The following is a 23,532-nucleotide window of genomic DNA, read 5'->3' on the forward strand; positions in this document are numbered from 1 at the left end:
GCATGACGCTGATTGGTCAGCGTCATACACTCCTCTGTACAACGCCCACTTGGTCAATAGTAAAACACGCCCAGTTGTCCATTGAGAAACTCATTAGCATAAAGCTAATAACGTGGTGAAAATAGATCATTTTTTAAAATAAAAAGCACTGCTGTCACATACATTATAGCGCCGATTTCCTTATGTAGGAGATAGGGCACTTAGAATTTGGTGACAGAGCCTCTTTAAAGTGTTTTCAACACACTAAAAATGTATGGCCTATCCTCAGGATAGGTCATCAATAGCAGATGGGTTAGGTCTGACTTTCGTGTCCCCCGCCGTTCAGCTGCTTTGAAGGGGCCCGCAGCGCTGGTACGAATTTCTCACTTAATTATCGACACGCCTTTAGCGGTGATTCACAGGTATTGCAGCTTTTTCTCCCATCGAAGTGAATGGGAGAGAAGACTGCAATACCTGTCAATCACCGCTAAATATGTGTCTACGACTCGCAGTAAGCAAGAAGAAATGAAGGGGAAGCAGCGCTCGTATGAGCGATGCGGCCCCTTCAAAACAGCTGATCAGCGGTGGTCCTGAAAGTCAGGCCCCGACCTATCAGCTATTGATGGCCTATTCTGAGAATAGGCCATCAATTTTTAGTGTCTGGAAAACCCCTTTAACGACCAGTGTGATTTACAGATTAGGCTCTGTTCACATCTACATCGTGGCTTCCGTTTATAGCGGAAACCACGACACAGTGGCAGATCTGCCGCACGGCAGATTCCAGCGGCACCTAACGAACCTCATTGACTTACCTTGAGGTCCATCGGGTTCCACCGAGGTGTTGGTCATTTTAACAGTAAAAATTGCGCTGCCTGCTAAACACATAAGTGATGCTAGTGTGAACAGAGCATAAGTACGCTTGCTTATGAGCCATTTGAGGTTTTCAGCCTCTGTTTCTATTCACCAACTACTAGCAGAGATCTTGAAAATGGCGAGGGAGTTGAAACATACTAAAAAAAAATCGAAACAATTAAGAAAACTGCATGGTGCACGGCATCAGTCATTGCAGTTATAGAAAACACTTTTTATTGGTGATATCTCATTCTAAAGGTATGTTCACATATGGCAGATTTGTTGCACAAATTTCTGCGACTGAAAAATCCTTTCCCGTACATATGGATGGGGTGGTTTCTGCTTCATGTGCATAGATTTCTTCAAGTCCTATTCAGATGAATGGGACAGTCGTAGAAATGTTTGCAACAAATCTGCCGCAGGTAAATTTACCCCAAAGGTGTGATCTAAAATGTTCCATTACGTTCATTTTATTCCCTTTTCGTTTTTGGCAAGCCTGTCTTCTAAGATCTACATCTTCCAAAAAATGAGGCAGTCACTGGGTCAAACAAAGTCCCTCTTCTAGGATACAGCTAGAGAAAATGAAATGTGTATTTGGTCAGATAGTAGCAGTAAAACAAAAACCTTTTGAGGTTAGTGGTTCCTTTTATAGGCAAGGATCACACACGCAGTTTATGGCAGAATTTTCTTTTAGTCAAACAGAGAAGAAAGGAGGTGCATCAGTCTTTTCTTTATACATTTCCTTCCTTTTTTTCATCCACTTCTGGCTTTGGCTAAAAAAAACTGCTCCAAGCACTGCACCAAAAATTGCATCAAAACTGCTTGTTTAAACTGCTTGTGTAAACCTGGTCTTAAAGTGTAGCTAAACGTTCGGTGAACTTCTGACGTCGTAGAGACATGTCAGAAGTTTGGATTGGTGGGGGTCCGAGCACGGAGACCCCCACCAATCGCTAGAACGAAGCAGCTGAAGCACTCGTGTGAGCGCTCAGCTGCTTCGTGTCTGTTCGGCTTTTTCCGGAAATAAATGTATCAGTGTACGGACTCAATAGAAAGTCTATGAGCCCGTACTCCGATATATCGGCTTTCCGGAAAAAGCCGAACAGAAACTAAGCAGCTGAGCGCTCACACGAGTGCTTCAGCTGCTTCGTTCTAGCGATTGGTGGGGGTCTCCGTGCTCAGACCCCCACCAATACAAACTTCTGACATGACATTCACTATGACATGTCAGAAGTTTGTCAAACGTTTAGCTACACTTTAAAAGTATTATTTTAAACTGCGATATTTAAATTTCGAAGTTGATGCTCAAAGCTTGAGGGATTTGCTTCCGTGTTGTGACTAAATGAACAGATTTGTCATACTCCATTTCCAATAAAGGAGTGCTATGTTGATTTGTGTGTCCTCCGCTTTTATATAGGAGTTGGAGCTGTAAGTGGAATAGAGGTAACTATACACTACTGTGTTATCACCACTATACTGTTGAATAGACGCTATCTAAATTATTATATCTGTGAAAAACTAACAAAAACTAAACTGAATTTTTTTCTGTTTCTTGGTAATACGGGGATTTAAAGTAACTCAAATATTGCTAATGGGATTGAATACGAGCTTATTATTTAAAATATGAACCGTGAGGTAAAATTCTCAGGCAGGTGAAGCTGTTCGGATATTTTCCTAGGATCACTGGGTTTCCTTCCATTCTGATCTCATCCAGTCTGGGTCGTATGTAGCGGGTGTCATTAGCTTTGCAAAATGTATCATCTGTGATGGCATCTATGTTGTTGAACTGAAGTAAAAATGAAAGGAGAGTGAAATGAATACAAATTCGTTTACAAAGGCTATGTTCACATCACAGTTTTTCATTTTCATTGTTCTGTTCCATTATAGGAGCACAACAATGAAGATGACGCCGTGTCAGATCTACAGATATAGCCACGTTTATCTAGTCTCGGATAACTTGCTGCAGCATGATATCACACAACAAAAGCCATTGAAAAAGTAAAGTTAAAGTTTCTTGACACTGTGTATTTAATGCGTTAAATATCAAGATTAAGATGGCTACATCTTTATCACATGACGGAGAGCAATTGCACCCGACAGAACCCGAGGACTTCAATGGGTTTCAGGGGATTCCGTCGTAGTTTCTTCTATTTTACCAGAACAAAAAAGAATCCTATGGTTTCAGGTATTTTTTATATAGTCTGTGGCGGAAGCGTGAAACGGAGAATTCATTCAGAGATGGTCTTCCCGACTGCTTTCTTGATTTATTTTTGGATACATGAAGTGATACATTTTTAGTCTGTAGACAAGACTTGAATCTGAGGAAATAATAGCAAATAATTACATGCAAGGCTGAGGGAAATTTGCTGATTTATTCTGTAGATCAACTGATTGGAACTAGAACCTACAGTATTCTGTTGCGGCAGCCTGCAGTTTGTCAATGGACTTTCAGCTACTGGCTGTAACGCTAGCTGCCTGCCAAGAAATCTGCATGGAAACCACAAGGAATTTTAAATTTTCTAATTTTTCTAATGTGTTCTTGTTTGTTATTAGGAAATTTAGCTCAGGTTTGGATCAACTGTCATGGAAACGCTCCCATGCGTCTGATAACCGTATATTATTACTAATTACTATTTGTTTCATTTTATAATGCAAATTTTACATTAGCTTCAAGCAGAGGTCCTGCTAAATATTTAATGAAGTAAAGAAAGGAACACGTTACTCATCAATCTACTGCAACTTCAGTTTATTGTGAACAACTTCGCTTAATCATCCAGAGATTCAGTGCACTAAGCTGACCATCAAGGACGGACCATTTCACACTACATGCACGTTCTTAAGGCCTGATGGGTTAGCTACTCCCTCTAAGTATTTTTCAGGAGAATAAAATTCTCCTTCGAATCAAGAGGCTGGCAGGGGGGCTTAGGTCGGTTTCTATGTGGGGAACATAAGTTCTTCCATTTTGCCTCCTTCGAGTTTCATACTGAGCCACCAGAACGTGGCTGCCGAGCGGCTTCACTTTGTCTGTTTGGCTCACACGTCATTTGGAGCTCCTCAACCGTACCACGATGTCCGTTCAGTATAAATGTTAAGATAAGTACATAAGTAGAGGTTCTGAGAACCTCTTCAAATGTTTTTATTTGAACTCTTGTAGTGAACCTTCAGCCCACATCTAATACAGTCTCATGAGAGAAATACACATGAGACTGAATTCAAAGCGTACAGATGCCTTTACAGGAGTCAATGATTCCTGTAGAGTCGTTCTTTCGACCTGCCTAAGACTTTTTGTATTTAAAGCGGATCTGTCATCATACTATGCTGTCCTGTTTTACCCCTTAGTGACCACCAATACGTCTTTTCACGGCGGTCACTAAAGGGCCTTAGTCTAGGCCACTGCCTTTTCACGGCATCCGAGTCTAAGTCCTGCATGGGTGTCCCGTGCAGGCTGGAGCAGGTGCTCGGTTGTCTGATGACAGCCGGGCTCTTGCTCCAATTGTAGCAATCAAAGTTTACTTTGATCTCAGCCGTTTAACCCCTTAAATGCTGCTGTCAGTAGCAACTGCAACATTTAAGTTGTTTACAGAGGGAGGAAGCTCCCTCTCTCAACCATCGTCAGTCCGCAAATGCAATCGCGGTCCTCCGATGGGGTGCCATGGCAGCCAGGGGCCTAATAAAGGACTGAAGGCCTATCCTGGCTGTATGCGTGTCAGGCCATTCCAGAGGCATGGCCTAATAGTTTGCCTGTCTATTTTACACTTAAAGGCAGTAATGCTCTGGTATACTAAGTATATCAAAGCAGTATATCTGCAATCTAAACGTCGCATAGTGAAGTCCCCTAGTGAGACTGAAAAAATAAGTAATAAATGTTAAATAAAAATTATTAATAAAGCTTACAGTAAAAAAAAAGTTTTTCCATAAAAAGTGGTTTTATTTAGTAAAAGTGTAAAAAATAAATAAAAGTACACATATATGCTATCGCCGCGACCGTAATGACCCAAAAAAAAAGTTAACAATATAGCGAAATTGCTGTTGTTTTGCATTGTCCCCCAAAAAAGTAATAATAAAAGTTAATCTATAGGCCTCTTGTACCCCAAAAAAGTACCAATGAAGACTACGTCTCATCCCGCAAAAAACAAGCCCACATATTACTACATTGACGGAAAAATAAAAAAGTTATGGCATTTGGAAAGTGTCGAAGCAAAAACAAATAATTTTAGTACAAAAGAGTTTTTATTGTGCAAAAGTCGTAAAACATAAAAACCCTATGCATATGTGGTATCGCCGTAATCGTACGACCCATATAATAAAGTTAACATGTTATTTACGCTGCACTGTGAACGGTGTGAATTTAAAACGCATAGATAGTGGAATTTACGTTTTTTTCTATTCTCCCCTAAAAAAAAGTTAAATGCTAATAAAAGATGATATGTACCCCAAAAGGGTGCCATTAAAAAGTACAACTAATCCCGCAAAAAAAAACAAGTCCTCATACAACTATGTTGACAGAAAAATAAAAAAAGTTATAGCTCTTTGAATGAAAAAAATAGCTTGATCATTATGGCCTAAAATAGGCTGGTCACTAAGGCGTTAATTGCAGCTTATTATGGGGACAGATACGGTGCAATATTAGCCCAATCGGCACAAAAATAAAATTGTTCTGTTTAGCACCTAACAAAGAATAAAGAGTTCTCATGGTTATGAGTCCGCTGTATTCATGAGGAGAGCGCGATCACCCACCACCCTCACCAGTGACTGATGGCTACTGTGATTTAAAAGAGTAGCATAAAATAATGAAGTTGCGGCTTTTAATCATTTGTGATGAGATTATTATTTACGGCATAAAGTCGTCAGAATCTGAACTGAAGGCACCATATTGTTATACAAAATGTTTTTTTCTTTATTATTGAACGGTTTATTATTGAACTTATGAAATGATGATGCATTGAAAGATCAAATAGGCAAATGTAGTTATTGAGTCACTATTATTTAATAGCAGATAGAAGTCTACACATCAATATTTTAAAGAATTTGGACCTTACTAATTAAGGTGTATTATTTATGAGGTATAATGGGCAGATTTATTAATACCGTCTTAAATTTAGCTTAGAACCTAAATTTGGTGCCTCTTTAGATGCTTTTGTCTAACTTTATGCGACCTCTTGGTCTTACTTTGGCACAAAACAGTTGGCATAGAGTTTTGGTGCAAAATGAAGCATTTTGAGCCATTCCCACTTTCCACAAATCCTCAGATTATTTTCCTGTAATCCACGCTACATTGTAGAGCGAGGCTCAAGGAGTGTTTAAAATCGCTAATAAATGTGGCCCAAGGTGTGTGCACTAGAATTCTGCCCCAATATATTCATTTACTTAAAGCGTACCTAACCTTTCTGGTGACTTTTAAAAATAATATGTCATATGTGTGTATATGAGGAATAACAATATGACTTTTATTCTTCATTTTTCACTGGTTTTCCCCTCTGCAGACTCTCTCTAAGGCTAGGGCTACACGCACAACCAAAGATCGCTGTGTCACCCTGCCTGCATCGCAGGTAATGTAAGTAGTAATTGAGGCCGTGTTACAGCGGTCTTTGGTTGTGTGACCTATGTCATGGCCAAAGTCACCGTGTATCCCTATCCTAACTCTCCGTTTTCCCTGAGCTAGGGCTGGGCCGAACTGCTATCATGTCTCCCATACACAGCACACATAGATAAGAGAACATCCTGCTCCCCAATCTCTTTGTAGCACACTTGAACATATTCATACCCCGCACCCTCCCATGCAAGTTGTAGGGGAGATAGCGCTCAACCGAACGAGCAGTTTGCAGAGATGCGCAATGAAAATAAACATTATATGCACCTGTAGATGAATGACACGTAGGCTCTCTGGTAGATTTGCTGGGACACTGTCCAGTTGATTGTGCGCCAGATAGAGGTATGCTAAGCTGGTCAGTTTCTATAGGTAGAAAACAATATTCTGCAATGAATTAAAATAATCTAGAAAGCAGTGATAAGAATTTGCAATTCAGGTTCAAAAAAGCTAAAATGGCTATATATATATATATATATATATATATATATATATAATATTCCTCAACATTGAAATTGCAATACCAAGTGGGGGGGGGGCAAGCCGTAAGGTTATTCAAATCAAGGAATTAGCAGGTGTCGCTAAGATCTGGAAATAATCAAATTTTTAAGCACCTAGATCCAATCTGTGGCATATGGGAGAGGCATACAAAAAAAATAATTAAAACAAAGGTGTTTTTTAGCCACATGAAACCACAGAAATGGATCAAGTGGTGTGGGATGATTGTGTGATGCCTCCTGTTCGTCGATGTGCCAGTTATCACCACTTGTCGCAGACTTTGAGGGACATAATACTTGAACTGAGAGACCTTGGTTTATCACGCCGGCAGTTCGCTATGCGCCTAGGCCGAGATATCAGCACTGTTCAACGTTGCATGTCCCGGAGATTAGAAGAACTACAACAAACTGAAATGACAGCAAGAGGTGTGAAACTCTGCACGGACGGATCATCTGATTGGAAGAATGGTATGTAGTGGTCCATTCTGTACTGCAAGTGAAATTGGAAGTCACATCCCATGCCTTCGGTGGCCACCAGTGTCGACACAAACCAGAAAGCGTTTGCATGACATTGGGCTACTTGCCAAATGTCCAGTTAGAGTTGATGTTCAATTGACCAGATGCCACCCCTCTCAAAGGCTATCATGATGCACAGCAAGACGCAATGGAGGATGGAATGGAGGTCTATCCTCTTTTGTGATGTGTCCCCCTTTTGTCTCCAATGCAGTGATAGCCGGAGATTGGTCTGGAGACCGCGTGGGCAACGCCATGAACTGGCCTTCACAAGGGAACGTCAAACCGGTCCTACTCCCGGGATTATGGTGTGGGGTGGCATAATGTACGGTAGCCGGACCACTCTAGTCTTCATTTCAGGTACACTAACAGCTCAGCGTTACATTGACTTGGGCGTGGAACCAGTGGTACAGTCATTTATCCAAAGTGTCCCAGAAACCGTTTTTCAACAGTTGCCTGAAGCGTCTCCAGACTTGTCTCCCATCGAGCACATCTGGGACGTCATTGGTCTGCGAGTGCAAAGGGAGCTGCCATCAGCTAATCTTGATGATTTGCGTGCCCAAGTGAATTCAGCGTGGCATAACATCTCTCAGACAACCATTAATAACCTCATTGATAGCAGGGCGTGTAAGTGCGTGTGTTTCTGTACATGGCGCTCCTTACTCTATACTGAACAAATCAGGATGTTTAGAATAATTTCTTTCATCATTTGCATCTCCCTAAGATGTCTATGATTTATCCTTTTTGGTGTTGCTATTTCAATGTTAAGAGGTGTGTGTGTGTATATATATGTATATGTGTGTGTATATATATATGTGTGTGTGTGTGTGTGTGTGTGTGTGTGTGTGTGTATATATATATATATCTTTAACTTTGTAGCTCCAGACTAATATAAACATACAGGTTGTTGTTGTTTTCAGTGCAGTCCAGTACAACCGACCAATTCAGATAAATAATCCATTTAGAGATCTGGAACACAGTAAGATGGGTTTGTTCTGAACTGTGGCCAGTGTAAAGAGTGTGCTTTTACCTTGAATGCATTAGCTTTGATGGCTTTGCTTTTGATCATGTTATCATTGGCATTAAAGGAGGTCAGTTTTGTTGGTAAAGCTGGAATCCTGGTCAGTTTGTTTTCTGCAAGGGAGAGCTGCTCAAGAGCAACTAGCTTCTCAAACGCTTTCTCTTCAATCTCTTCTATAAGATTCCCGGTTAGGTCAATCCTCTTTAAGGTGGCTAGGAAACGAAACAGAAAAAAGACCATTGTACATCAATGTGATCTGTCTTTAGCACTTAGGGTATGTTCACACGCTTAACAAAAAATGGCTGGAAGTCGGAACAGAAAGCTGTATTTTCCTTTGAAATCCATGGGCAGATGTTTGTAGCCGTTCTGCTTCAGATTTTTCAGCCATTTTTCGGGACATTTACGGCCCGAAAAACGGTCTGAAAATAGCCCGTGTGAACATACCCTTATGATATGCAAGGATGCTAATTTACTACGTAAAGATTTTCAAATACTCTCTTAAAGAGGCTCTGTCACCACATTATAAGTGCCCTATCTCCTACATAAGGAGATGGGCGCTGTAATGTAGGTGACAGTAATGCTTTTTTATTTAAAAAAACGATCTATTTTCACCACTTTTAGCATTTTTAGATTTATGCTAATGAGTTGCTTAATGCCCAAGTGGGCGTGTTTTTACTTTAGACCAAGTGGGTGTTGTACAGAGGAGTGTATGACGCTGACCAATCAGCCTCATGCGCTCCTCTCCATTCATTTAGGCAGTACATAGGGATCCTTTTAGATCCTTATGTGCTGTCTTATACTAACACATTAACAATACTGAAGTGTTTAGACAGTGAATAGACATTCCACGGGATGTCTATTCACAATCTCTGGACTTCGTTACTCTGTCTGTGGTAGTTACAGCAGAGGAAGCGTAATCTCGCAAGATTACGCTGTAGATGACAGGTTACAACGAGATCTGCTGTAACTACCATAGAAACAGTAATGAAGTGCAGGGATTGTGAATAGACATCCCGTGGAATATCTATTCACTGTCTAAACACTTCAGTATTGTTAATGTGTTAGTATAAGACAGCACATAAGGATCTAAAAGGATCCCTATGCGCTGCCTATATGAATGGAGAGGAGTGCATGACGCTGATTGGTCAGCGTCATACACTCCTCTGTACAACGCCCACTTGGTCTAAAGTAAAAATACGCCCACTTGGGCATTAAGCAACTCATTAGCATAAATCAAAAACGCTAATAAAGTGGTGAAAATAGATCGTTTTTTTTAAATAAAAAGCATTACGGTCACCTACATTACAGCGCCCAACTCCTTATGTAGGAGATAGGGCACTTATAATGTGGTGACAGAGTCTCTTTAATCTCCCTAAACAGAACTATGCTTTAGATGTGCCGTGATAGACTTTTGAGGGAGCTGCATGGATAAATAAAGTGATGCTACTTTTTCACAGAAAGTGTGGAGTGCTGCCTTCATTGTTGAACATGCTCAGCTATGTTTAGTTGTAGCGGATATGTTGGACATTTTCGGTGCTTTTTGTATCTAAAATTTGAAACAAAGTGCTGTACATGTGAATGAGGTTTACAAAGCCCCATTCACAGGTGGAGGTAAAAAATCAGTACAGATTTTAGACCATGCAGTGGATTGAAAAGCAATGCAAAAGGTGAAGTCTACTGCAATATCGGTGGATTGAAAAATCCTGATTACCCAAAAGAATACCACAAAAGAAAAACCGAGCCGCTGTACACTTACGGAACTCAGAAAAGTCTTTCGCAGTAATCTTCTTGATTTTGTTAAATCGAGCATACAGGTATGCGGTCTCTTTAGGCAAGGGGGGCACTTCTTCTATATCTGTTTCTTCACAGTAAACTGATCCACTAAGACATACACAAGCCAGGCATGTAGGCAAATCTGCAATGAAATTAATTAAATTAATTCTATAATTATAACGACACTGGCGAGAAATGTTACTTTTTATTTGAAAGTAAACCACTTTGGACCATTTTACACTTAAAATCTACATTAAAAAAAGTTGAATAACATTTAGATATGTTCCTTTTACTTATTTTGTAATGATTTTGAGCTGTAAGTCCATTTCTTTTCAAGCGGACGCACAACTTTCCATCATTGAATCCCAAGCCCACCTGATTGTCTGTCAAGTTCTGGACTTCTTTATGTATACTGTACTACCCTGCAGTCCACCCTCCTGTTTACTGCTTACCAGACTCCCATCTGGTCAGCTATCAAGCCTATAATACAGTGTAGCTCGCATTCACTACTATGGGAGTTACGCAAACCGCATATCTCATTGATTTGCTCTGTTTCCGTAACTCCCGACCATGTAATCAGGAAGTGGCGAGCGGTCAGCATGAGCATGAAAAGCTAAAACGGGGTTTAGGGGGCCCTGTTCTAGAGATAGGTGTGGGTCCCAGAGGAGGAACTGCACCCATCTGACATTTATGACATATCCTGTGCATATGTCATTAATGTTCCTCATAGGAAAACCTCTTTAACGGCCCTAGTGTTCTCTCTCTCTATCTATCTATTAATCTATCTATCTATCTATCTATCTATCTATCTATCTATCTATCTATCTATCTATCTATCTATCTATCTATCTATCTATCTATCTATATATATATATATATTAGTGATGGAAGCAGCAAGAAAAAGATCAGGTAAAAGGATAACACTTGAAATTCCTCAATGGAACACGTGGTAATTGTTAGTTTTGGTTGGAGTTTCCCTTTTAATACAGACAGTAGAATATTTTCTGACCTTTTTAGGAAAATAAAAAAAATCTGTTTAGATTGCTGGGTAGTGATGTAGATTTAATGGTGACATCGCATCATGTGACCATACCAGCCAATCATGGCACAATGCTGTGACCTGGCATTCACAGGATTGTGCCATGATTCGCTACTGTGTTCATTGGCTAAACGTCACCATGGATGTCACTAACCTTTCTAAACACCGCTAGCAATTGAAGCAAACTGTTAGTATAGTGTAAGGTACCATGTTTATATTATCACATAAGTATTCTTACTGTCCTTTACTGTTTCAGACAAAAAGTGTTACCTTTAGCGTCTGTAACGTCCGTTACTTCATCATCATCATCTCTCCTAAACCTTCCTTTTGGAACTAGAAGTGCGTTCAGCTGTTGAAATAATAAAAAAATGTATAGACTTATTAAAGTTTATCAAGCACATATTCCATAATAAGGGATATTTGTGATGCAGATATCACTTTAGAAAGATATTTGAGAATACTCTAGCATACTTGGCATTATATGTAATGTGATTTTTTTTTTTAAGGAACAAATATGGTTTACGTGTTTACTTGTTGAAAATCATTAACCCCTTCAGGACCAGCCCCTTTTTTTTTTCAAATCTGACGTGTCACTTTATGTGGTAATAACTCTGGAATGCTTTTACCTATCCAAGCGATTCTGAGATTTTCTCGTGACATATTGAACTTTATGCTAGTGGGAAAATGTGGTAGATAAATTCATTGGTTATTTGTAGAAAACACCAAAATTGTGAGAAAATTTGCAAAAATTATAATTTTTCTAAATTTAAATGTATCTGCTTGTAAAACACATAGTAATACCACACAATATAGTTACTAGTTAACATTTCCCATATGTCTACTATCGTTTTTTTCAACATCCTTTTATTTTTCTAGGACGTTACAAGGCTTAGAACTTTAGGAGAAATTTCTCAAATTTTTAAGAAAATTTCAAAAGGCTATTTTTTCAGGGACGAGTTCAGTTCTTAAGGGGCTTTGAGGGGCCCATATATTTGATACCCCATAAAAAAAAACATTTTAAATCTGCACCCCTCAAAGTATTCAAAACGGCATTCAGAAAGTGTTTTAAACCTTTAGGTGTTTCACAGGAATTAAAGAAAAGTAGAGGTGAAATTTACAAATGTAATTTTTTTTTTTTTCCAAATTTCATTTGTAATTTTTTTTTTTCTGTAACACAGAAGGTTTTACCCAAGAAATGCAACTCAATATTTATTGCCTGGATTCTGCAGTTTTTAGAAATAGCTCACATGTGGCCCTAGTGTTCTAATGGACTGAAGCACATGCCTTCGAAGCAAAGGAGCAACACACTGGAGGGACAAAAACAGTGGAAACCTCCCAAAAGTGACCCCTTTTTGGAATCTATACCCCTCAAGGAATTTATCTAGCAGTATAGTGAGCATTTAGACCTCACTGTTTTTTCAGTTAAATTTATTGGAATTAGGCAGTGAAAATTAAAATCAAAATTATTTTTTTTCCCCCTAAAATTAATTTTTTAATTTTCACAATAAAGGATAAAAAGCACCCTCACATTTGTAAAGCAATTTCTCCCGAGTACAGCAATATCCCATATGTGGTCATAAACTTTGGACACACGGCAGGGCTTAGAATGGCAGGAGCGCTACTTGGCATGCAGACATGATTGGTTTTTAGGCACCATGTCGCATTTGCAGAGCCCCTGAGGTACCAAAAGAGTAGAAACCCCTGAGAAGTGACTCCATTTTGGAAACGACACCTCTCAGGGCATTCATCTAGGAACGTAGTGAGCATTTTGACCCCACAGGTATTTTATAGATTTTATTAGAATTAGGCAGTGAAAATGAAAAATGTAATTTTTCCCAAAAATATGTCGTTTTAGCTTCCAATTTTTTATGAGTGGTAATAGAAAAAAAAATCACACAATTTGTTACTCAATTTCTCCCAAGTACGGCAATACCCCATGTGTGGCCCTAAACCACTGTTTGGGCACATGGCAGTTCTCAAAATAGAAGGAGCGCCATTTGGCCTTTAGAGCGCAGATTTTGCTGGATTTCTGTACGGACGCAATGTCGCATTTGCAGAGCCCCTGACGTACCAGTATAGTAAAAACCCCTGAGAAGTGACTCCGTTTTGGATACTACAACCCTCAAGGCATTTATCATTTGCATGGACTTGTGACAGGGCTTAGGAGTAAAAGAGCCCAATGCGCATTTGAGGCCTATTTTGGTGATTTTCGCAGCATTGGCCCACGATTGCAGGGCTCTGATGTCAAATAGTAAAACAAACCCCCAAGTAGTGACCTCTATTTTGTAAACTGCACCCATCCACAGGTTATTGTTGTTTTTGTTTTTTATTAGAAATGAACGCTCAGCAGCTGGTGCAAAGTAAAAATGTACATTTTCCACTGATATGTCATTTTAGTGCCTAACATGTGGTGCCAAGTTTATGCCACTGCAGACCAATATCTCATAAACTATTAAACGGGTTCTCTCGGGTATGGTGATGCCATATATGTGGACATAAAGTGCTCTTTGGGCACGCTGTAGGGTTCAGAAGGGAGGGAGCGCCATTTGGCTCTTGGAGCACAGATTTTCCTTGGTCGTTGTTCTATTTGGGGTTTTACTGGTATTTCAGTTTTTAATGTGGGGGTATATGTAAGCTGTGCGGAGTACATCAGGGTATAATAATGCGGTAAATAAATAATAATCCGCTGTTGTGTGGCCGATGTCGCACTGATAAATGGTGCCCAATCTTATCCCCCTTTTGGAACACTGCACATTTTGTGTCACCATATTCCAGAACTTTTTTATTTTTTCTCCATTGGGGCTGTATGAGGGCTTATTGTTGCCGGACAATCTATAGTTTTCATTGGTACCATTTTGGGGTACATGAGTTTTGTTGTTTTTTTTTTTGTTTTGTTTTTTAATCACTTTTTGTTCTATTTTTTGGCAAGCAAGGTTTTTTTTTTTCTCACAGTGGTCCCCGTGTGCTATAAATGACATATTTACTTTATTCTGGCGGGTCAATACGATTACAGCGATACCATATGTATATAGTTTTTTTTTAGATATTTTACAGCGTTTGCACAATAAAATTAATGTTATTTATTTTTTCTTTAAATTCGGTTATTCTTTTTGTATCGCCATATTCTGAGAGCCATTATTTATTTATTTTTTTTCTGTCAAAAAAGCTTTGGGAGGACTTGTTTTTTTGCAGGGCGGGCTGTCGTCTTTATTGGTACAATTTTGGGGTACATGCAACATTTTGATTGTGTTTTATGGAGGCGTGGTGACCAAAAAACAGCGATTATGGAATTGTTTTTTATTTTTTACGGTGTTCACCATGCTGTAAAAATAACGTTATATCTTTATAGTTTGGGTCGCTACGAACCTAGCCTTATCAAAATATGTGTACTTTTTTTTTGTGTGCTTTCTGTTTTTTCCTATAATAAAAGACTTCTTATGGCGAAAAAAGGCTGTTAGGGTATGTTCACACGCTTAATAAAAAACCTCTGAAAATACGGAGCTATTTTCAAGGGAAAACCGCTGTTGATTTTCAGCAGTTTTTTTAGTAACTCGCGTTTTTCGCTCTGTTTTTTACGGACGTTTTTGGAGCTGTTTTTCTATAGAGTCAATGAAAAACTGCCCAAGAAGTGACATGCACTTCTTTTTCGCGGAAGTTTTCTAAAAACGGCTGTGTAAAAAAATGGCCCGTCAGAACTATGTTTTTCCCATTAAAATCAATGGGCAGATGTTTGGAAGCATTCAGCTTTCCATTTTACAGGCCGAAAAATGTCCGAAAATAAGCCGTGTGAACATACTCTTATTGTTTTTTTTTTTAACTTGAAGCTTTTATTTTTTTACTATTTCACAACATTTTTATTAACTTACTTTTTGTCCCACTATGGGACTTGAAAGCATGAAACCCTGATTACTATTCTAATACACTGCACTACCTACATAGTGCAATGTATTAGATCTGTCAGTTATTCACTGACATCAAGCTTATGAGAGGCCTGATTGGCTTCCATACTATGTAGATCAGGAGGACATTGTTAGGCCTCCGGTTGCCATAGCAACCATTTGCACACCCACGGGTGCCGATCTTTGCCGTAGCAACCATCGGGTGCGATCTAACCACCTAGTGCAGCGATCGCTGCATCTAAGAGGTTAATTGGCCTGGATCGGAGCCTAGCTCTGGTCCTTGCTTTTGCAGCAGGGTGTCAGCTGTGACAAACAGCTGACACCCACCGCTTATGCGGCAGACTCAGCTTCTGGACCCACACAATCAAAGTGAAGGAATATCCTAGCAATATGCCATCACTTCAAATGGTATCTTTAAAATCATCTCAGTTGTTGATGTCTTTTCTATATGCTTCTTCTGTATATTCTTTCGATTCGATTGAATAGTTATGCAGGCTGTGCCACCAGAAACCCATAACATCACTGTGGTCAAAGTTTTATACATTTCTTATAGTATTTCTTCTATCGATGTAATTTCTATTGTGTTTTACCATTTTTTACATTTTGTTGCTGAGCACTAATATCATACATGTGCTGTGTAGGCAACACCTACCTGTTTAGCCAAACTCCATTTTCCATGAGTGTGCACATAACAGAATGCATGTTTTTCTCTGTTGACTTTGTGTATGCCTTACATATTTTATCTGGCAAGCCTGATGGGCTGGTTGTTTTTTTTCCATCTGTATGTGGAGCCCTTAGAAAGTTGGCGATGTCTTTGCTAAAGAAATTATTCCATTGCTCCCCACAGTGAATGTAGTCTTGAATTATTCTCACCGTGCCTCTTTGCTACTTATTTTCACCCCTTGACATTCTAGTCTCCAATCAACAGCAGTGTATTTAGTAGTCTTTAAATCAGGGGTCTCAAACTCGGCTGGGTAAGTGGGCCACATATAGAAAAAATGTGACGTTGACGGGCTGCATTACTTTCAAATTTGATACAATATAAAATTATTGTTAATCAATTCGTTATTTGAATTACTATAACAATACTACATTACTATAATAATACCGCTAGGTTTAAATTTACCGGAAATTTGCGAGTTTTCTCCACGTGCTTATTTTAACAATCCAGTGTGTCGCTAAATGCAGTCCGGCAGCTCAGTTGGCAGCGTTTGGCAGACACACGAATGTCAAGATTGGACAGCCCCTTTTTAGATAGTGCTACAGAACCCTCTGTAGATACTGCCACAGTGCCCTCTGTAGATACTGCCACAGTGCCCTCTGTAGATACTGCCACAGTGCCCTCTGTGGATGCTGCCACCCACCCACCCATAGATAATGCCACAGTGCCCTCTGTAGATACTGGCACAATGCCCTCTGTAGATACTGCCACACACCCGTACAATGCCCTCTGGAGATAATGCCACAGTGCTCTCTGTAGATATTGCCACACACCCACCCGTAGATGCTGCCACAGGGCCCTCTGTAGATGCTGCCACAGGGCCCTCTGTAGATGCTGCCTCAGGGCCCTCTGTAGATGCTGCCTCAGGGCCCTCTGTAGATGCTGCCTCAGGGCCCTCTGTAGATGCTGCCTCAGGGCCCTCTGTAGATGCTGCCTCAGGGCCCTCTGTAGATGCTGCCTCAGCGCCCTCTGTAGATGCTGCCTCAGGGCCCTCTGTAGATGCTGCCACGGCGCCCTCTGTAGATGCTGCCACGGCGCCCTCTGTAGATGCTGCCACGGCGCCCTCTGTAGATGCTGCCACGGCGCCCTCTGTAGATGCTGCCACGGCGCCCTCTGTAGATGCTGCCACGGCGCCCTCTGTAGATGCTGCCACGGCGCCCTCTGTAGATGCTGCCACGGCGCCCTCTGTAGATGCTGCCACGGCGCCCTCTGTAGATGCTGCCACGGCGCCCTCTGTAGATGCTGCCATGGCGCCCTCTGTAGATAATACCACACACACCCCCAGTAGATAGCTCCATTGGGGCTCCCTCTAGGAGTGGAATCCCCAGCCGGAGCATTGCCGACGCTTCGGCCAGGGATTCCTCTGCTGGTGGAGCCCCTGACATCACTCTCCATAGACCGTGACGTCAGGGGATCCTCCTGGACCGGAATGTGATGTCAGGGGCTTGCCCAGAGCTGGAGTCCCGGAGAAGAGCCGCTTCTAGCACTCTGCCTGGGATTCCAGCTCTGTTCCTGACGTCACTGTCCATATATGGACAGAGATGTCAGGGGCAACCCCAGAGCTTGTGTCCCGGGCAGAGTGCTACTAGCGCTCTGTCCGGGACTCCGGTTCTGGGGAAGCCGCAGACATTGCTGTCCATATATGGACAGCGATGTCAGAGGACTCCAGAGTCCCGGAGCAGAGCCTATACTAGCAGCTCTGTGTCCCGCGGTCCGCATGTATAAGACCCCTGCTTTAAATGTACCAAGTACTCTTTTTCTGAGATTGTGACATGTGCAGGTTGTAATCGTAAATGTAAACGTATTTGTGCATTTATCTATTTTTCAAACATGTTCAACATATATATTTTTTTTACTGGCTGCTTTGTTTGTGAACATGTAATGTAGTTCCTCTGCATCGACACTTCCTGACACCTTATTAAATCAGGCACCTAAAAACTAAATGATGCTTGCGCATTATTTACATACTTCTACCAAGCGTATTTTGGATGAGATTCAAAATGAGCGTTCATGGGACAATCGTTCTGGGACTGTCTGGTCATGTGAATTATGAACTTTTGTCCATTAGTGCCCCGTCTAAGTGGGGTGGAGTGAACCTAATCACTAGTCACCAATGAACGTCTAGATGAAATGAATAGGCAGTGCTGTTTCTGAGACTCACAAAAAATAATTAATAGACTCCAGCGTTCATGGTCAAGTGCAAGGAATTTGGTGCCCATGCTATTCACTAATTTGTAGAAATTGATCACTTCTGCTGGGACTGAAGTGTGCTATCCTGGGGCAGTGAGATAGTGACTAGGATTTCCTCACTGATTCTGGGACACTTGGGAGGCTTTTAAGTATATTAAGGGGTTTTTCTGGAAAAACAAATTGATGGCTTATCCTTAGGATAGGCATCAATGTATGATCAGTGGCAGATCCCCACCATTTAGCAGAACAAAAAGGTTACCAATGTTTTTCCAGACACCGCAACATGACCATACTGGATTGCTGCTCCTGGTACTGAAGTTCATACAGTTTATTCAAATGAGTACCAATCGATGGAGGTCTTGGGAGTCAGATCCCCACCGATCACAGATTAAAACCCTATCCTTGGAGAGATCATGAATGTGTTTTCAATTTGCTTATCATTCAATTTCCTGAGAAGTGCTTCTTAACCATCTAACTGGAGACACACTGGGGGAGCAATATCAAGATTTGTGCAACAAATAAGTGGAGCGATTGCCCATGGAGACTAATCAATAAGGGCCTCTAAAAAATGAGAGCTGGAATGTGTTTGGTTGCTATGATTCACCTTTCTCTAGTACTACGTTGGATAATTCTCCCCCACTGGATTTTTCTTTTTCAAAGTAGAATTGGAACAGGAATGTTAAAGGGTATAGTACTAGGTTTTAATTACAGTGTTTAAGTAAAGGACAGAAGAGTTTATTATTCCAGTAACTGCTTCACTCTTCTCCATAGGCTGTGTCCCTTTCACTTGAGTGGGAATGAGCTGCAATACCAGAAACCACCATGGACAAGAGTGGCACTGTTTCTTTAAAAAAAAAAAAAATTAAATATGTTTTCTGATCTCCGACAACCCCTTTAAAACAATAAAATCATTGAAGCCTTGACCCTAGTTCTGCATTATGTAGGCCAACTTGCATTGAATACATTTCCTCGTTTCCAGGAATAATATTTAAGCAAATGCAAACAGTAAATTTGAGTCTCTAAGTGCATTCACTCTTAATACTAAACACGTTCCACTTTAGAAAGAATTGCCTCTCCTGGCCTCGCCCCGGGATTGTTTTTACAAATACACAATTAGGCCTTGGGTTTTCTACATGTGTAGTAGGAGCATTTGTAACATTTTCAGATTGAAGGATTTGTCTATTTGTTGCTAATTTCCTCTTTTCTTCTATTCTAATTTTTCAAAGAAACTTTAAATGACATCTAGTTAGTAACTTGAACACATTTATCATACCTTAGCACAGAAGAAATATAAATATATACCATTATACTATGTCTACACATGAGGCATTGTTGTAGGCAAGCACGGAAGGCAACAACGTGTGACATTCCACGAAGGATGAACTACAAATACCAGCATGGTCAGCCATACCTTCATGTCTATGTATAAAAAAAAAATATATGCATATTTGTAGATACCTTATTTGCTGCTGCTTCCTTCTTGCGGTGCTCAAAGTGTTGCTTAAAAAGCATTCCCTCAAATATTTCATCAGCATCATAGTCATAAACTGCTTCTTGCTGCACAGGCGGTGCCGACTGGATGAATGGTAGCACCAAGATCACAGAGCACCACATATGCATCGTCTGCCTCATCGCTGTCCTTGAAGCTGTACTCGGAGGATGCAGCTCTACTTCTAAAAAAGTTTTCCTGGGGAAAATTCTTTCTCAGTGCCTGGGAGAGAACAGCATGTCATAACAATAGTGAGAGGCTGCATGACTTGTTGGCAGGGACTGAGCAGGCTCGGTCCATTGAGGGGATTATGCTTAACCCTTTAGAATGATTGTGAAATGCAGGCTATAAAGTAATGCAAGGAATCCAAATAATAGCCTTAGTACTAAGTCTCCTTTTACTTCCTTAACATGTGTTACTCATTGGCAGAATTACATGTTAAAAATGTAAACCGATGTTCGTGTTGGCTAATGATATTATTACAGAAACACTATTTGGCGCAGGTTAAGCCTATTCATGATATAATATAGAAATGCTGCAGATTGGGAGAGGAATGGTTAATTACTAAAGCAAAGAAAATAATACTATATGTACATTACTGCTAAGAGAATTTTTTTTATTTATAATGAAATGTAACATTTCATGGCAGTTCTATTAGTTTAAATACATTTTATATTTCTATATTTATTTCTATGTAAAATTTATAAAAATCCCACGTAAAAATATCCTACCTTATGTTCAATGCCTCTGCCCTTCTGTCTTCATTAACTTCATTATATGAGTTATACTGCCCAGATGTGAATAATCTTCATTTGGTGCAGAGGAACACTTCATACTGTATATGGATGACATGGACCATGGAATGAAGGAGGGAGTTCCAGAATTTTCAGCCTTCAGGGTATAGATTTACTTCCCAAAGCAGGGGGTAATGCAGCTGACGATTCACTCAGGCCCTAAGGGTTTACTTTTATGTATAGGTATGCAGGTCTTTTATTCCATACTGCAGGACATGGGAAATACTACATTGGTTTACTTGTGGAGCAGAAAAACGAAAATGATCTTTTTCCACTTAAAGAACTTTTCTTTGTGTATTCTACGTTGAGAACTTTATAAAAAATTAATCAAACACATCCAGGTTTTGGATAATGAATGACACATGCAGATCCTATTTAAAGATAGAAAGTAATATCAAAGTTTTGTACATGCTTCATTAATTTTATAAATATTTCTTGCACAGCAAACTATCAATTCTGTTAGATTTTATAGACATGAGCTCGTTGTTCCAGATCGTTCCAATTAACATCTGGGATTGAACGTTACATTCTGATATTTCTAGTAAGCACATTTCCTGCTTTCTTCTTCATCTTCTTTCTTTCCATGACCATCCTTTTTGACCTGAAGGACTCTTGTAGAAGTCTGCGACACATACCAAAAACGAATGCTTTCTGCAATAATCCAATATTTTTGCATCCAAAAATATTCCAACGAATGCAGACCTGGCCACTATCATCCTCATTCTTCCTGACAGTCTTCTAGGATTTTAGTACATAAATGATCGCCATGAATGTATCTTTCTTGGAGAATCTTGTGCTTCACTTGTCATGTTATTTTATAATGCTTTAATGAATCTCAGGATTTTTAACGATGAAATGTAGCTTCAATAACCAATGTTTTTATATTTCATTTGTTTTCTTGCTGTCGCCACAGGGAATTCCGGCCGAAAAACCGCACCAAATTGTGGTGCAGTTTTTCAGCCGGAATGTCTGCTGCGGAAATCCTGCAATGAAAAAAAAAAAAATGGATATACTTACCATGGCGACGCGTCCCCCTGACGATCTGCATCCCATGTGCTTGTTGTAGCCTGTGATTGGCTAAAGCGGTCACATGGGATGAAACGTCATCCCAGGAGGTCTGTCTGGACGAAGAAGCACAGGATTCTGGGTACGTATACGATTTTTGTGGTGGAACTGCACCTTTTCAGCCACAGAAATTGCAACATCTGCTATTTGTTGCAGGTTTTTCCTCCCCGTTGAACTCCATGGGGAAAAAGGGCAACAAAATAGCAGCGATTACGCAAATACAATTGACATGCTGCAGATTAAAAAACCGCACCGCAGGTAAATTTCGGAAAGTTTTTTCCACTTATGATTTACGGAGCGTGGGAATCGGATTTGAACAAATCTCATACACTCTGCTGCTACTGTATTATGCTGTGGATTTTCTGCAACACAATCTGTTGCGAAAAATCCACAGTATTTATACTATGTGTGAACATACCCTGAAGGTGAGGAAGATTTTGTGACTTTGTTTAGTTTGAATATGAGTTAGGGCCACAAAAGAATGTGGTTCCGTATGTTTGTTTCTTATATTTAGTCATACCCCCAAAATTCCACTCAATGTAATGCCCTTGAATCACATGATCCCCATCACCAGACCCCAAAATTAATTCAGAACTCCGATTTCAGACCCCAAAAGTAATTCAGACACCAGACTTCGGCTTACCTCTTTCACACTCAGCGCCCCTGCAGCTGATCTTTGTGTAATTCGCTGCGCTAGTTACCTGTGCTAGTCAGTGGCCACATCTCTGGCAGTGGACTTGTGGGAGTAGTCATGTTGGCTAATGGATGAGTATTTATCAGGACAGATTAAAGGAGCCGAGGTTTGACAGTGCGAAAACTTTTGCAGCTATTTCCTATTGGACTACAAGGTGGATGGAAGCCAGATAATTCTCCTTGCAGCAACGATTCCATCTTCTCTTTAATCTGGCAGGCTTCTATACACTGCGCATGTCCCCAAATGGTGAATGCAAGCACAAACCTGGACATTGTTTTTTTTCTGCGGGGACTCTACGTAGATAGAGAACAGTAGAAAAAACACCCTATTTTAGCAGACTGTAAATTTAGAGAGGGTTAGTAAGCCTGTGCAGCCCTTTATGTCCTTGCTGGGAAAAGGGATGGATGGATAGTTAGATCAAACAGGGAGTTAAAAGCTGTTTGTGTCTGTAGAGAGATTTTGTTAGCTAATACAGTCCTGTGTTCACAGCACCATATCTCTCTCTCTCTCTCTCTTTCTTTCTCTCTCTCTCTGATACAGCTGCTCTGTTTACAGAGAATGGAGTAGCTGTATCTCAAAAAGTAAAAATTATTTTTAATAAAATTGAATTATAAAGTTGCACAAGACACACTGACCTTTTTATTATTAATAAAAAAAAAAATACTTTCAAAGGTTTACATAGCCTCTAAGTTTCAGCATAATAGGGCAAATTTATCCAATGTGTTTAGTGAAAAATAGTTGGAGTAAGAGGGTCCTGAAGGTTGACTTGGCTGGAATGCGCCATATTTATCAAAGAGTTTTTTGGGATTGCAGACAACACCTAAAACACTTTATACAGCTTCGTTCACATCTGCAGCAGGGCTCCGTTCAGGGGTTTCGTCTGAGCTTCCCGACAGGGAAACCCATGAACGGAACCCTGACTGATGCAAACGGAAACCATAGGTTTCCGTTTGCATCACCATTGATTTCATTGATGATGGATCCGGTGAAAATAGTTTCCGTTTGTCTCCGTTGTGCAAGGGTTCTGTTATTTTGACGGAAGCAATACCGTAGTCTACTACGGTATTGCTTCCATCAAAACCACAGCACCCTTGCACAACGGAGACCATTTGCATCGGATCCGTCACCATTGAAATCAATGGTGATGCAAACGGAAACCTATGGTTTCCGTTTGTTTCAGTCAGGGTTATGTTCATGGGTTCCCCTGACGGAAAGCTCAGACGGAACCCCTGAACGGAGCCCTGATGCAGATGTGAACAAAGCCTTAATCCTATATTTTCATCTGTATTTTGTGTTAAGTTTTGATAAGCTAGAAACTCATTGGTTCCAGTTTGTTTTGTAGGATAGATCTGACTTCATTTGGCACCAAGGGAAACATTTCAACAGATGGACTTTTGTTTTAGTAGTGTGGAATACTTAACA

General features: G+C 40.3%; 2 protein-coding genes across 4 annotated transcripts in view; one reads left to right on the plus strand and one right to left on the minus strand.

The window, feature by feature from the left end:
• CENPP (centromere protein P) overlaps positions 1-23,532 on the plus strand; it is a 392,723-nt gene that overhangs the window by 87,295 nt on the left and 281,896 nt on the right. The window lies entirely within an intron of this gene.
• Positions 2,023-19,769, minus strand: OGN (osteoglycin). 2 transcript variants are annotated; one of them, XM_075832318.1, is made up of 6 exons: positions 19,527-19,769; positions 11,529-11,607; positions 10,203-10,361; positions 8,456-8,658; positions 6,686-6,781; positions 2,023-2,614 (listed from the first exon to the last, which is right to left on the minus strand). In XM_075832318.1, exons 1-6 carry the CDS (start codon positions 19,698-19,700, stop codon positions 2,441-2,443), a joined length of 885 nt encoding a protein of 294 aa, XP_075688433.1. In that variant the 5' UTR covers positions 19,701-19,769; the 3' UTR covers positions 2,023-2,440. The 2 variants fall into 2 exon arrangements, with proteins under 2 accessions (XP_075688433.1, XP_075688434.1); XM_075832319.1 differs by lacking the exon at positions 2,023-2,614 and adding an exon at positions 2,642-3,146.

Source organism: Rhinoderma darwinii, chromosome 7, assembly GCF_050947455.1.
Source record: "Rhinoderma darwinii isolate aRhiDar2 chromosome 7, aRhiDar2.hap1, whole genome shotgun sequence".
Taxonomy (NCBI): Eukaryota; Metazoa; Chordata; class Amphibia; order Anura; family Rhinodermatidae; genus Rhinoderma; species Rhinoderma darwinii.